Source organism: Scyliorhinus canicula, chromosome 2 (genome assembly GCF_902713615.1).
Source record: "Scyliorhinus canicula chromosome 2, sScyCan1.1, whole genome shotgun sequence".
Taxonomy (NCBI): Eukaryota; Metazoa; Chordata; class Chondrichthyes; order Carcharhiniformes; family Scyliorhinidae; genus Scyliorhinus; species Scyliorhinus canicula.
This window is the reverse complement of record NC_052147.1, coordinates 218,108,778-218,125,714: the sequence shown is the minus strand read 5'-3', so window position 1 is coordinate 218,125,714 and position 16,937 is coordinate 218,108,778. Positions and strand designations below refer to the sequence as shown.

At 47.4% G+C, this 16,937-nt stretch overlaps 1 protein-coding gene across 2 annotated transcripts in view; it reads right to left on the bottom strand.

Annotated features, from left to right (window-relative positions):
- Positions 1-15,126, bottom strand: part of gpd2 (glycerol-3-phosphate dehydrogenase 2 (mitochondrial)) — a 225,711-nt gene extending 210,585 nt beyond the window's left edge. Inside the window, exons 1-2 of one of the 2 annotated variants that reach the window (XM_038789571.1) lie at positions 15,061-15,126; positions 10,777-10,867 (exon numbers count right to left, since the gene is read on the bottom strand). In XM_038789571.1, the coding sequence (XP_038645499.1) occupies positions 10,777-10,867; positions 15,061-15,126 (157 nt within the window). Of the gene's footprint in view, positions 1-10,776; positions 10,868-11,205; positions 11,291-15,060 lie in introns of those variants that run through there. The other variant, XM_038789572.1, reaches the window with a different exon arrangement.
- Between the last annotated feature and the right edge of the window lie 1,811 nt (positions 15,127-16,937).

Below are 16,937 nucleotides of genomic sequence, written 5' to 3'. Positions count from 1 at the left end.
TGGGTGGTTGGAGGTGGGCGGGGTGAGGGTGGTGGGCGGGGTGAGGGTGGTGGGGTGGTGCGGTACTGTGCCCATGCTCAGCGATTTCCCCCCCCCAACTAGTCTGTCACCCTTGCGGCTATCAACTAGTCCCGTGCCCGCTGGCCCAGCCGGTATCGGTGGGCAACCGCCCGTCCCTGTCCAACACGTATGTCCCGTGCATTGCCTCTCGAACATAGCGGGGATGAACGATTGTGCCAATATGAATGAGTCATGCACACTGCCCGGGCAACGGGTGCAGACATGCAGTGCGCAGACATGCAGGATCCTCAACCGGTGGTCACAGACCACCTGAATGTTCATGGAGTAAGTCCCCTTCCTATTCATGAACATGGCCTTGTTATCCTCTGCTGGCCGCATGGTGATGTGCACCCCATCGATCGCCCCATGTACCATGGGAATCCTGGCAACCACGGCAAACCCTGCTGCCTGGGCATCCGTGGGCGCGTACACAGGGAACTGGATGTAGCGGTCCGCGATGTCGTACAGGGCGTCGGTCACTCCACGGATGCACTGGTGCACCGATGTCTGGGACATGCCGGACAGGTCCCCATTCGACGACTGGAATGATGCCGTGGCATAAACATTGAGGGCGAACGTCACCTTGACGGCCACCGGGTGAGGGTGTCCTCCACCAGTCCCACACGGTCCCAGGTGTGCCATCAGGTGGCAGATATGGGCGACGGTTTCCAGCCTCATCCGAGTCTCCTCCTGCATGCCATGTCCGTGATGTCCTGGTAGGACATATGGCGCCGGTACACATAGGGCCTCATTGGGCTCCTCCGTCGCGTGGCACTGCCTCCTCCTCCTCATTCTGTCGGGCATCTGGCCATCCGGCCTGGGTGGCTGCCACCTGCCCCTCTGCAATACACTCCTCTGTGGCATCTTCCGCCGCCTCCCTGGCATACCCCTGCTCAATTCCCATAGGGCTACATGCAGGGCAGCGACCTTCGCCACGGCAGCCAACATCGCTGGGTGATGGCCAAACATGATGATCTGCAGGTGGTAGACAACATATCATCATTGCACATACCCACCTCCGCAATCTGGTGCCATGTGCCAATCAGGTGGCACCTGGCTCGCAAACCCCCACCCCCCCCCCCCCCCCCCCCCCATCTCCGGCACTCCTGATTCCACACCCACGTCCCCCCATCCCCGGCACCCCCCACCCCTCCCTCCCCAGGCACCATCCCCGACACCCCCCACCTCATACCCACCCTCCCCAGACACCAACCCCAACACCCCCCACCCGACACCCACCCTCCCCAGACACCAACCCCGACACTCCCCCACCCCACACTCACTCTCCCCAGACACCAACCCTGACAACCCTTACCCCCACACTCACCCTCCCCAGACACCACCCTGACAACCCCCACCCGACACCCACCCTACCCAGACACCAACCCCGACACCCCCCACCCCACACTCACCCTCCCCAGACACCAACCCTGACAACCCCTACCCCACACACCCTCCCCAGACACCAACCCCGACACCCTTCACCCCACACCCACCCTCCCCAGACACCAACCACGACACCCCTCACTTCACACCAACCCTCCCCAGACACCAACCCCGACACCCCTCACCCACCCTTCCCGGACACCAACCCCGACACCCCTCAGCCCACACCCACCCTTCCCGGACACCAACCCCGACACCCCCCCACCCCACACTCACCCTCCCCAGACACTAACCCCGACACCCCTCACCCCACACCCACCCTTCCCGGACACTAACCCCGACACCCCCCCACCCCACACTCACCCTCCCCAGACACTAACCCCGACACTCCTCAGCCCACACCTACCCTTCCCGGACACCAACCCCGACACCCCTCACCCCACACCCACCCTTCCCGGACACCAACCCCGACACCCCCCACCCCACATCCACCCTCCACAGACACCAACCCCGACACTCCTCAGCCCACACCCACCCTTCCCGGACACCAACCCCGACACCCCTCACCCCACACCCACCCTTCCCGGACACCAACCCCGACACCCCTCACCCCACACCCACCCTTCCCGGACACCAACCCCGAAACCCCCCACCCCACATCCACCCTCCCCAGACACCAACCCCGACACTCCTCAGCCCACACCCACCCTTCCCGGACACCAACCCCGACACCCCACACCCACCCTTCCCGGACACCAACCCCGACACCCCTCACCCCACACCCACCCTTCCCGGACACCAACCCCGATACCCCTCACCCCACACCCACCCTTCCCGGACACCAACCCCGACACCCCCCACCCCACATCCACCCTCCCCAGACACCAACCTCGATACCGCCCGGCACCCCCGGCCCTGGGCTGCCTCCGCCCCCGCCAAACGCACCCCCCCCCCCAGCCACGGCCCAGCCATCTCGACATGTGGCAGCCCCTCCCACGCCGACCCCTACCCCTTCTATGTCGGCGTCAGCCAGCACGACTGGTTGACGGTTGGGTGGGATTTTTCCCGGGTCGGAGCAACGCAGTCCCAGAGTCGGAGCAGCGTGGCAGGATTCGTGCACCCCCCCCCCCCCCCCCCCCCCCCCAGCGATTTTCTCCGAGCCGGCGCAGCATTGGAGAATCCCGGCCGTTAACTACATTCTTATAATAAACTTTGTTTTGACAAAAGCACCAAAGAAGTCTGATGAATCACACCTGAAGTGAAGGCTCTTGTGCTCATCCTAGCCAAATTCAACAGAAAAGTTATAGGCTAAGTGAGCTTCATAATACATTTTGGAGTTTCTAAGCCATGGCCCACAACACTACCTCCACTTAAACAAAGAGATATCATTCGTATACGAAATACAAATGGTGGAAGGTCAGAAACTGCAAAGGTTATGAGTGAAATTGCACCATGTTCAAATGCCAGACCTACCTCCAACACAACCGGACTCAATGTTTTGTAATGTTGAATGTCCAACAGCATTGTTCACCATGTCACATAAACAGACTAAGGACAGTTCTAATGATACCCGGTGTACATTAAGGAAGTCCACAAGGATAAAAAGAAGTAACCTGCTACTCTGTAATTGTGATATTATGCTCACTGACGTGACAATGTAAATGCCATATACATATTCCAATACATGTATGTATGAAATGTTTGAAAATGTTTCAAACATGTTCAAAGAAAGGGGGATGTGACATTATGTAGAATGTCTAGTACATAAAGGGTTAATGGAATATCATAATCGGCCATGGTGGCGTTGGGTAGAAGGTCTATAGAAAGGAATGGAGCTGGGGGGCGGTTGTTGGGTTACGGGTATAGGGTGGATACGTGAGTTTGAGTAGGGTGATCATGGCTCAGCACAACATTGAGGGCCGAAGGGCCTGTTCTGTGCTGTACTGTTCTATGTTCTATGTTCTACACTACAAATCCATCCTGCGTATAAGCAACACGAAGAACGCCATACCAGCCAGGAACACATGAGCCGATCAGCAAATTTAGAGTTACCAATCCTCTGATCAGTGCTCCCACCACAGAAGTCACCTCTCCGCATGCCACCACCACCTCCCCCCCGGTGGGGCCACGTGCTGCAGCTCTGTGTGTTTCATTGAAATTCCGCCTCTGCTCCTTGTATAGGTTGAATGGATAGAAGTATTCATCACTGGTCTATTCTCAAAACATATTAAAATAATATGATTGGTACCTCTTCCGCAAATATTCAATCCCTCCACTACTGACGAACAGTGACAGCAGCGTGCACCATCGACAAAATGCGCTGCAGGAACTCACCAAGCTCCTGAGGCAGTATCTTTCAAACCCATCACCACGACCAACTTAGGAACATCACCACCTAGAGGTTCTCCTCACCATCCTGACTTGGAAATATATCACTATTCCTTCATTGTCCCGAGGTGAAAACCCTGGAAAAGGTGTGCCCACACCCAGGGGCGGACTGGGTCTAAAAATATTGGTTGCCAGGAGACAAAGGGGGCCCACCCACAACTACAATGCTATCATTTAATTTTCATAACGAATAAATAAAATTTTCAAAAAATACATATGGAAAAAAGGGTACAATTAAAATTTTTGTGGAAAAAATGTGTATTTCTTAGTAATTACAGTATACATGTACTGTACATATTACTGGCGGTAGATACCAAATGTAAATACAGAATGTTATAATTGAATTTTTTATTTATTTTTTTTAATTTTAAGTAATTGGTTGATATTTTTAAATAGTTTACTGCACAATTTACACATTAACAGATAGTTCAAAAGCACAATAGAGCATTGCATGCAGTCCATTATATTAAGAGCAATCGTTTGTGTTCGCTAGATGATTGTGCGAGTCTGCCAATAATTGCTTCTGCATCCAATTCATCTAACAATTCCTTTTCAATGGATAGCAACATGTATGATTCCAAATTCCCCTCAGACAGCGTATTTCTTAACCTTGTCTTTATGATCTTTAGCTTTGAAAATGTCCTCTCACATTGGACTTGAGTAACTGATAGTGTGCAGATGACTTTATAAAGTTCATAAAGGTTATCATATGCCTTGTCATGAAGTCTGTTGAATGCCAGAATTTTTAGTACACACGATGGGCAAGTGCTGCAAATTTTACAATTGTTGCAACTGGAATCCATATTCTCACCATCATTAAGCAATAGCTTTAATACATCAAAGTTTGAAGCAAAAGAAAACAATTCCAATATTACTTGATCTTTGCTGATTTGTGGAAACAGCTTAATAATACCTTCCAATGCTTCATTTTCAAGGCCCTTCTCTGCAATAGTTTTAAACTTTGCTGGGTCCAAGCAGGACAAATCTTTATACAACTGTTTGTGTTGTACAAAGCGTGGTTGTAGTTTCAAATATATACAAGTAAGTAAATGCTGTCAATATGGTTTCAAACTTTAGAAGACTTTGAAGTAAAACATTTGCTTCATGTTTTGTTTTTGCGTCAACCTTTTCTGAATCTTGTATCATTGATAAGCATGCCAATAGATTTATGAAAGTATTGGCAGCGGCATCATCAAAACGTCCAAATATAGTTGTTGCTGCATTGGATTTTCCTGACCATCTGGTCTCACTAATTAGCTTTAATCGTTTCATTTTTTCTTGTCCTAGATGTTTTCCAACAACTTCTATCCATACAGCCATTCTCTTGTACGATGCATTCACAAAAGTTGCTATATTCTGGAGCAAATTGAAAAAAGAAACTGCAGGCACACAACATTTTGTTGTTTCAGTTATCACCACATTCAAGACATGGGCATAGCACCATATATGAACATGTTGATCAGCCACATCAGCAATTTTACTTTGAAAACCATTATACTGGCCATGGTAGCTTGCAGCGTCATCTGTGCTATCAGATAAACATTTTTGGGGGTCAATTTTAAGATGCTGTAATGTTTCAATCAATAGATCAAAAAGTCCCTGTCCTGTACCATCATTACTTGGAACAACTGAAAGTAGTCACTCACAGATAATACCTTTAAGCACATACCGAATAATAATGCTAAACTGATCGATGGATGAATTATCTTGTGTTGAATCAACCTGAATAGAATAATATTTTGAATGAGAAACTTCATGACTAATTCTTTCTTGTATCATATTCTTCATAATTTTGATTAACATGTTTATAGTTGTTTTACTCAGGTATGTAACAAGTTCACCACGGCCTTTACTTTGAGCCTTTCCTTGTTGCTCTAATCGTTTGATTCTTTGTTTAGACTTGTTTTGCACTGCAGAAGCGTGAGCTGCCATAATGGGGTCATATTTTGCCATCAACTGCACTGTAGCTTATAAATTGCCATGATTCAGAACCTCATTATCTAGAGTGTAGGCCGATCCATTTCTGTGACCTCGAAAAGGAAGTGCTTGCTTGCCTAACATCTTTATGATGTCTATAATCCTCATGACAATACTTCTCTGCTTCAATACTTCTTCTTTCCTTTTAATTAGTGATGCTGCAAAAAATTTATTGAAGGTGCCATCATTAACCACACTGATATATTGCTGAGCATTTCTGACATGTGTTGTTGTCGATTCATGTAAAGTCAAGCTCTGGCTAATACGCCTGTAGTCACTAAAGCCACGTACAAAGGGTGATGGATTACAAGTGTTGGGAAACTCAAAGACTAAGCAGTATCAACAATATAAGCATCTATTTTCTTTGTTATATGTTAGCCATTTTCTTGGGACTGAGTCATTCATAATTTTCCTCTCATACAAACGAGCATTAAATGGCAGATCATCAAGTGGCTGAAGTGGATGTTCAGCAAAAAACAGTTTTAGCTTTGCTCGTGATGGATATTGGAAGATTCTAGCATAGGTTCATTTACAGGATGTGCTTCAGAAACCAAGTCATTTATGCTTGAAGAAATATCTGATTCCCTGTCACTAGTTGAAGCTATGTGTTCAGATGTTGCAACTACAGGCAGTACAGATACCGGAACAAGGAAACCAGAAGAAATATTGGGCCTGGGTTGATTAGTAATGGATGCACTTGTATTTGTCTCTCTTCTCTGTTCTTGTAACTCGCATGTCATTGCATCATCACCATGAGCATTGTTTCTTGCTTCTTGATTATTTGTTGCAGAACTGGATATTGATGTGGATTGTGCTTGTGGTATTATAAACTCTGTAATAGGCCTGCATCGCTTGGCTGATTCCTTCCTTTCTGCTTCTTTTTGTTCTTTGCGTTTTAGTGACCCAGATTTATGCTTTTTCTTTTCCATGCTGGTAGGGGTAATATTCCTGAAATAAAAACTTAATTAAAAATAGCCCACATTGGGAAAAATTAATATTGATGATTGCAAGAATAACTTGAAGGAACGCCAGATAAACCCCTACTTGATAAAAAAATATAAAATAACTTACTTACACTTCAATAGGCAATGTTCATTAGTCAATACTACTGTGGCCTATGCAGCATCAGAAGAGGAGACAATCCACTGTCCAGTGTTCACACCAGCAAGCAACTGAGACAACTGTTGAAACTTAGAAGTTTGGTCCGACTATAGTAAGACATTAAGAATGGTCCCACGACCAAAGTTAACATGTCCAGTTTGATACCAGTGTAGTGTTACAAGTCACAACCCTTTGTGTTTACCAATCATGGCTTATTACTTCAATATCGTTGACCTCCTGATTCACGGTCAAAGGTACCGCTTCCCTCCACTCCTTTTCACATCCGTTTAACACTGCTTCGTTCCTTCATACACTGAGTGATTATTTGTTTGTTTCTTTATTGCATTTTTATTTGGTATTGCTCTTTTTAAAAACAATTATATTTTATTAAGTTAGAATACAAATCTCAGGAAAGAAGTTGGAGATTTATTTATCTAATTAATTATAATTTTTAAGGGCCCTTCAGAGATTCACGGGCCCCTTCTTGGCTCTCCGGGCCCCGGACCGATGTACTGGCTGAACCAAGACTACCGCTTGATATCCTTTGAAGTTGCCAACCATCTCAAATCACGAATTGTAACTTTATCTTTAAATTCACACACTCTTGCTGAAAACATGGAATTTCCTTAATTATGCCCGACCCGGGCCCCCCTATTCCACATCCTTCCACTACCTCCCCAGCTTCGTTCCTTTTCATGCACTGCTTATTTGTGTCCTGTTCTCTTTTTTTTCTTATTCCTTTTTATTACTAAAACAGTTGTCTGTGTTTGTTTCCTTATCGCATTTTTATTTGATATAGGGGGCCCACTTCATCAGGGGCCCACTTGCCATCGGGCAAGCTGACACCCTGGCCAGTCTGCCACTGCCTACACCTCGAGGACTGCAGCAGTTCAAGAAGTCAGTTCACCATCCGCTTCCCAAGGAAAACTAGGGGTGGGCAATAAATGCTGGCTCAGCCAGTGACATCCACATTGCATAAATTAATTTTTAAAAAGAATGTAGACACCCAAAATTGTGCTCTTGAAATATTTATAACCATTGCAGCCAACTTGTGGTTATTACAAGTCTGATATAGTTAAAACATAAAAGCCTTCCATACAAACATATTCACATTCTCACACATTTGTCACAAACAACAGCTTTATCAGGGCTCCTGCCCCTTAGGTAAGAAGCTATTCATTGCAAATTATACGTTAATATTAGTTGAAGTCAAGCTACTTCAGGGAGGTGCTGGAAATGTTCCAGGGTTCCCTCCGAAAATAAAATTTTCACCGATGTAGCCATCTGGGATGGCCACTCACAAAGGGAAATATGGCCACTTGCAAAGAATCAAGGGAAATATGGCCAATGCAGGATCCAGACGAACTCAGAGCTTAAGTGTATATTTGCCACTTGAGAACCAGACACTATCGAAACCCCCAGCCGATTTACATTCTAATGGCCCATTTCCGCAGGAGAAAAGACTTGTACTCAGGTATCAGATACAGATCTAGACACATCGGTGCCACTCCCTTCACCCAGGAAGCCCAAACAGCCAAGGTCAATGACCGCTCAGGACACGCCCAGCCATCAAGGCACCCGCCCCTTTATTGGCTCAAATTGAAGGCAGTAATTGAAGCCTGCCGAATTATTGGGTCCAAAACTAAGGACCGCCCAAAAGAGCGCAAAAACCCAAAGGATAAAGAGAGACACTGCCATGTGTTCGATCTCTTTTGGCCCTGGCACACCGGCACTCTTCGGCCCGGCCTATACTGAAGCCAACTGCAGCACCACGACCAGAAGCAAGTTCAAGATCAACGACCGCTACCAAACGAATGAGCCCAGCAGAACCGAAGTTGCTTCTCCAGACTCAGCCACTCCAGATCCAAACAAAGGCCTTGTTCCTCTGCCAAAGCCAGGTGCCTGAAGTTAAGTACAGGCTGTTGTAGTGTTGGGTATAATTTAGCTTGGAATGTTTTTATGTTGCTTGTGTAAATAAACTATTATTGAACTTGAACTAACTGACTGGTTGTTGGGTCTTTGATCGATATACGGTTGAACCTAGTGGTGGTATAATTTGATACCTGGCGACTCTGAAAACAATATCCTCATTAAGAACAGTCAGATTAATATATAACTAAAGTAGATACCCCAGACTTGGCAACATTATTGGCAATGCTGGTGGGATCATTAAAAAGAGCAACATTATTGGTGTCTCTGGTGCAGATTGGCAATACCACTAATTTAAGTAAGTCTACTTATTAAGATGCTTCAAGGACAAAGACTATAAGACCATAAGAAATAGGAACAGTAGTAGGCCATTCAGCCCCTCAAACATTCTGCACCATTCAATTGGATCATGGCTGATCCGACATTCCTCATGTCCACTTTCCTGTCCTTTCTCCATCACCGTTGATTCCCTTAACAATCTATCTATCTTAATTCCGGTGGCAGCTATGGAGGGGTAAGTCGCACATTTGGTGGCTCTCGATCCAGTCGGACCTTTGGACCTTTTTTCCTGACTTTTTTGTACTTTTGAGTGCTGGACCTGAAGGCATAGGCACTCAGGCACTGACTCCAGATATAGATGTATGGAATTCAGAAGCAGAAAGAGTTACAAACAGCTGAAGACGTGGGCAAACAAGGGCTGCTGCTGAGGACAATATGGTTGATGTCTGGACACGGGTGCAGACAGCCCAGCCAATAACGGAGCATCTGCTGAAGGTCATCGAAGAGGGTTTCACCGCGCTGAAACGGGACAGTTTAGACCCGATTCAGAAATCAATCGAGCACCTGGAGCATAGGCTGGGTGCCCAGGATCGGACGATCCAGAAGATGGAGGAGCAGGAGGATCACCAAATGTGGAGGTGGAGATGGAGAGGCTCAAGGATCAACAAAAAAGGCTCCTGGAAAAGGTGGAGGACCTGGAAAATAGGTCCCGTTGGCAGGATTTGAGAATCGTTGGTCTCCCAGAAGGGGCTGAGGGAGAGGATGCCGCCGCGTATGTGGCAGACATGTTCCAGAAGCTGTTGGGGGATGATGTCTTCCCTTGCTAGATGGAGGTGGACAGGGTGCACAGAGCGCACAGAGGCCTGGCGAGGCAGCCACGAGCGGGGGCCACCCCCCAAGTGATGGTGCTCAGGTTCTATAGGTTCCTGGGCAAGGAGCAGATGCTACAGTGGGCCAAGCGCACACGGAGCTGCCATTGGAACAACAGTGTCTTGCGCATCTACCAGGACCTGCGCGTGGAGGTGGCCAGAAGGAGGGCAGGCTACAGACAAGTCAAAGAGATTCTGTTTAAGAAGCAGGTGAAGTTTGGGCTGCTGTAACCGGCACACACGAGGGATAGCACCATTACTTTGAGGAACCCGAGGATGCGATGGACTTCACCAGTCAGTGGCGGAACCCGAAGAAATATATTGCCAGGGTTTCATGCGACTGATTTTCAGCAAAAGCAGCGCAAATTCAGCCATCCCTATTAAATTCAGCCCTTTTTTGGGGGGTATTATTCCATTGTCCTTCGGTATCTCATCCAAATGAGGTCAGGGTTAACAAACCAAACACAATCTTGTCTACACTTTATAGCCATATGTACACTTCCTGCACTAGATAATGGGTGGATGTGGAAAGTTTGGCCAATTAAGTGGCTGGCATTGGGCTGCGATTCAATGTGTTGACCCAATCACAGGGCCAGGAGCCCAACAACCTTAGGAGCACCACCTCTAGTGATGGCCTGTTCTGGGGCGGTAACTCTTGGTAAAGGATGGTTCAATGGCTGAGGTACCTTAAGAAACGGACAAATGGGGTTGCATTACCGGGTTCTGGCAGGCCCAACATTCAGGGTGGTGCCGTTGCCATGGAGCCCCTTCATGGGCCTTGGATTACCTTGATTCATCAGACAGTCGCTCACGTGATAGTAGCCCCCTGTCACCATCACTCCACGTCCAACCTTGGTTGAGATAAAATGCCCAAATACCTGTGGAAATAGAAGAATAATAGAACCATTTACATGGTTCAATTGCACTCTGGGTTTATGACAGTTCTGGCAGATTTCCCGCCACATAAAAAAATACATGATGACAGGATGGCACCAGGCACACCCCTGATGCCTTCCCACACCATTTTGTCAGCCTTCTACCACCCAGCCCATCATCAATGAACTGGTAAAATTCTGTCCAAAGTGTTAACACAAGAAGAGAAGAAGGATAAGTGTCCAGAAAATTAAAAATAACCTATGATAGCATTTGAATTCAACATACTATGAAATGGCACATCATAGGACCATTTATGTCTGAATTTAGTGATTTTGTTTACCTGATCCAAAGCAGGAAATGCATTTATGATGGTATGTGAGGCGGAAAGCTGATAAATAATTGAAATGAACACCAACACACACAAAAAATCGCAAATATTCCAGTCAGTAAATATTGGTTCTGGTTATTCTAAGAGAATCCTTTGATGTCACAATCACCACGTCGAGAGAATGTTTAGTCAGTTGTTGTGTCATTTTGCTTTTGTAGCTGTTTTCATTACCATCTGTGAGGTCACAGATCTGTAACTAATTTTGTTCTTGATATTTATTTGATTTAGATTTTGATTCAAATTCTGAAATGTTTGAACTTTTATTGCAGAATTTGGATTACTGCAGCAACCATTTCAAAAGATACTTTTTTTTAAATTTTATTTTTTTATAAATTTAGATTACCCAATTATTTTTTCCAATTATGGGGCAATTTAGCGTGGCCAATCCACCTACTCTGCACATTTTTGGGTTGTGGGGGCGAAACCCACACAGACACGGGGAGAATGTGCAAACTCCACACGGACAGTGATCCAGAGCTGGGATCGAACCTGGGACCTCAGCGCCGTGAGGCGGTTGTGCTAACCACTAGGCCACCGTGCTGCCCTCTTTCAAAAGATACTTGACCCACAAAATCTGTGCAAGCAGTATTGTGTCAGTCACGTCCAACTGCTGAACTCTGCCACTGATGCTGCTGATGTTTGTGCGGTCGGTCATCAGGAGAGGTCTCTAGGAGCAGACTTGTGGAAGTGGGAGGAGAAAATCTGGAGCCACTCCTACAAAAGATGCCAGAACCACTAATGGAAGGTAGCTGGCACTGGGGAGATGTTAGATTTCCCCTCCTTTTCCAAAAGATGATCCCATGACAGGCTCTACTTCTATCAGTTTGCACAAAGTATAACTCTTGAGGCCAGGCACATCTGCTGGTGCTACACCAAGATCTAACTAAAGGCCAAGTTGAGGAAGCTTCTAATTTAGAAAGTGCTCACCCTAACATAACCCAATTACACTATTAGCCTCATTGAGGTTGTGCACGGCCCCAGTTCCACAAGGCAATCCCACAGCTCAGACCGAAGGCCAGGACCTGGAGTAACCAAATTCCAGCCGTTCGTATGGACTTCTTCCATAACATCAGAATAGCTGAGCGGTTTTAGGGCCCACTCTCTATCTTTACTATTGACATAATAGTCAGTTACATTATGATTACAACCTACTGTTGTCACAAATCATCCTGATGTTACCTGCGAGGGTATCCCAACTTGGAACACCGGTTTGTGGGTGTATAGTTTTGCTTTTTTTAGAATGGTGTGATGGTTCAAGTGAAGCCCCAGGGAGAATATCCGGCACAGTTGATTATTTATTAAATTAAAGAAAAGACAAATATACACAAACAGGACGACAATACTCTAGGACAATTAAGTATATGAATCACTAAACGCACCTACAGTTTATATAGAACATACCCCTTGTTCCAAACTATGGACGCTTCTCGCCGCAAATGAAGGCTCGCCAGCTGATTCGCCAGGACCGCGCTCACCAGCTCTCAATAATGGCGCCGAGGAGACCAGCCCCAAGATTTGGTGACACTGACCTGGGGAAGCTCCCAGATGCCATGGAACCCAGGAGCGATGTCCTGTTTCCCTGAGGGTCCAGAAGAGTCAGCCACAAGGCAGCCAGTGCTGCCTGGGATGAGGTGGCAGCAGCTGTCAGCTTGGGAAGTGTGATCAAGAGGACTGGCCTCCAGTGGCGTAAGAAGGCCAACGACCTACACCGCCGGTGGCAGCACAAGTGAGTAGACAACAAAGCCAAGGGAGCATACACCCCCCCAACTTCCCATGCAATCCCCAACCCTCCCTCCACACCCTCTCCCTTCAACCCCCACACTCCAACCCTCCCTTCACACCTCCCTCACACCACTGTGAACCACGCGTGTGTATAACGATACCTCACTGTGTCTTCTCAGGAAAAGCTCTCCCATAATCGTCGGGAGAGGGCCCAGACTAGCGGAGGGGTGCCGGACTTAAGAATCGTCACCTCCTTCGAGGAGCGGGCCCTGGAGGTGACTGGGGTGGCAAAGGACATGTGGAGGTTGGTGAAAGCTGGAAAGGTAGGGAACCATCAGCGTCCACCCGGAGAACCTGTCAAACATAAGTTGTTATTGCATTATTGACTGACCCATCCCATTCTCCCTCAGGTCCTCCAGCTGACGGAGCCGGCCCATTACGGGCAGCACTCTCTCCTGACTGGAGAGCACCTCGGGGGAGAGCTCCGAGGACGAAACCGTTATAGTCGTGGCAGAGCTGTCATCCCCACCCTCCAGCAGTGCAGATACACATACCTCTGTGGGACATGTAGTGGTCAGACCTCTGGGGCACAATCTGGTGAGCACCACACTGCTGCTGATGTACATCAGGTGGATGCGGGAACCAACCAATCGGAGTGTTGCTGGATCCCAGGACCCAGCTAGGTCCCAGCCTGGTGCTGAGGAGATAGGTAGGGGGGGGGGGCGGGGGGGGGGGGGGGGGGTAGGAGAGCAGCACATCGGGAGAGTGGGGAATTGTAAAACACATTAAACACCCTTTTGCAATGCCTCTTGTCACTTTCTTCTGCAATACGGGTTGATCTATGAACCCTTGGCTCATCTCTGCAGGCACACTCCCTCCCCGTGGCACCCACCCACCTTACGGCCGTGGACATGTCCCCGGAGCTGTGTCCCATCCCCTGGGTGTTCGGATGTTGGCTGCTGTGTGTGTGGTGTTGCCTCCCGCAGTGTTCAAGCACATTGTCCAGGCATCAAGGTTTGATTGAAATGCTAGGCAATGACTCCCACATGTCACATGGCCCGCCCACCACAATTGCCAATTCGTATCAACAATTTCCTTCAGCCACACTGCTAGAGGCCTCGACAGTCAGTGGGGATTGTGGGTGCTTGTTGGGGAAGGCAGGCAGGGGCAAGGCTTGCCACCCCCCCCCCCCCCCCCCGAATGGGTAAACGATCCAGGAGTTGGCACAGTGGTGCCGCAAGCGGCTGCCCCCCCAGCACCCTCCCCACCCTCCTATGGAGTCCTACCCCTGTGGAGGGTCCCTCACCCCCCCTCCCCCACTGAGCACTGGGGAGTCGAGCCCAGCATCCCCAGGCTCTTTGCCTGTGACAATAGATGACTACTCACCTCCTTGGCTCCCCACAGAAGCCCTTCCACCAGGTTCACCTTTTTCAGAGGGAGTACTTATTGGCGCCAGTGTGAGCACTTGCTGGGGAGGCCGCTGAATGACATGAGGCTGGTGAACATGGGGTGGGTCCTGTTAATTGTATGGATATTGAGCTTAGGTGGTGACAATTGGTTTCGCAACTCGCTGCGGCAAGATCCCGATTTCGCCTATAGGAGCAGACCAGTTGCATCACAAACTGTTTGGCAGATGGTATGATTTTCGGTTTTGGCCTCTCCCGCTATTCACGGCCTCATTTTGCTTGAGTGAGAGCGTAACGCAGCTGGAGAATCGTACCCAAAATCTAAGATCCCTGAATTCCTTAAGACTTCCGTTTTCCCAAAAAAAACATCCAAATTAAGTAAATCTATATGTCAAATCCAGGTTATACATTGTAGATAGTCAAGTATTTTCCTGGTGCAGTAAATATATTTAAATTACTTTTCCAAATGATTCTGCACAACTATGGCACTAGCCCAGGCTACTGCCTGTTAAATTAGAGACTAGCCTCCCTGGCTGTTAGGTGTAAACAGCTCTCTGCTTCTGAGAGTGCTGGCAACTATATATCATTTGGCTAGACACCTGCAGCTTGTTACTTTTAAAATTACATCTCATTATGCCTTTTGAATGCTGGCTATTGCTATCGCTAAGCAGATTTCTACCTGTTGCTGGGTTGACCCACGACACCTGATGCTGCGCAGTTTGCATTCCATCATGCCTTGTTGCATTTGTGTTACTGCTCTTGTTGGGCAGATTTCTACCTGTTGCTGGGCAAATCTATGACACTGTCAAAAGTAAAAATATGTTTGTGATGTGACGTCTTTAAATAATATACATATTAAACTGCTAAGTTATTCTGTATGGTTTATACTTTATATAATATCGTAATGTATAGCCATTGAATGTATCAAAAAATACAACACTGATGCAAACCATATGGGAATGGGAATACTATTCACAAAGTGCCCAATCTTTAAATATGAATAAAGAATTTGAGAAAGGAGATGCAGTAACCACTACTGAAAACATTACAGGTAACAAAAAACTCTAAGAATGGAAAATTCGAACAGTATAACTCACAAATACTAATTAACACAATCTGTCAATGGGCTGGCAAACCTGTTACAGGAATATTTAGCCATTGAAACAGGCACAGGAGAGGACGCAAGAAGGAAGGAATTAGCACAATGGCCTAGCTCTTCAGATCTGCTGATCATTGAATGTACCCTGTAAGATTGGGACCACTTGGGAGTCCTGACGCAAAGATTCCATGACAATTGGTTGGGAAGTTTGAACACCTGATGGGCAACTCCCCTGCTCCCCAGGACCCTGAGTTAGATTCAGAGATTTTGGACAGTTCTGAATTACTTACCTGAATAGATATCCAAGAAAACAGAAAAACCCTTGTCAATACTTGGGTAACTTTATAACTGGCACCCCAAACTCACCCCAACTCCCCACCGACCCCCAACTTCCCCGTCACACCACCCCGATCTGACTCGCCCTACACACGACTCCCCACGACTGGATCTGATTATCCCCACTACCTGCCTCCTCCAAGTTGACCTGATTAGTCCTGGATCTGACAAACCCTCCTGAACCGATCCGTGCCCTGACCCACTTACCCACTCACCCCCCCACCCACCTCACCCAGCTACCACCCTACTGAGCTGCTACTCTACACCCCTACCAAGCTACATCCTCTCCAGCAGCACCCTACCAACCGAACCACATGCCATCCCACCTGCCTACCACCCTATCCACTTACTTTACCCATTTACCCATCTACACACTCACCCATTCGCTGATCGACTTACTTATGTACTGTTTCACTAACATACCTTTAATCTCTCAGCAAAATTGGGCAACTTTTGAGCTGATTGTCTTCACTGCTCTCTGCGTCAATTCCTGTGCTGAGCGAGTTCTGCATCGTGTATCAGAAGTTGGATCCTTCCAATATATGTGGGTAAGTGGTTTGTTTTCTTTCTAAACAGGATTGGACACAGAGGTCATGACCCTGATCAGAGAGTTTGGACCAAAATGGCTTAATACCTCGCTAACCTCACCCAACAGGGCTTCACACTTTACCTTTAGATTTTCATGTTGTCATCTCCATGTACTCTAGTCCCGGATTCAGATCAATCTTATCTAATCTCTGACAAGCACATTTAACCCTCACTTCCTTTGTGCTTATTCATATCCACATTTTGGCTGCTGCTCTGGACTAAGATATAAGATAAAAGATATAGAAGCAGAATTAGACCATTTGGCCTATCGAGTCTACTCCACCATTCGATCATGGCTCATCTCATCCTGGCCTTAACTTCGCCGCCCTGCCCCTTCTCCACAATCCTTCAACCCATTACCAATTAAAAATCTGTCTAACACCTTCTTAAATTTACTCACTGTCCCAGCATCCACTGCACTCTGGGGTAGCAAATTCCATTTCACAACCCTTTGGGAGGAGTAGTTTCTCTTCAACTCTGTTTTAAATTTGTTACTCCTTATCCTAAGACTACGACTTCTCATTTTAGAATGC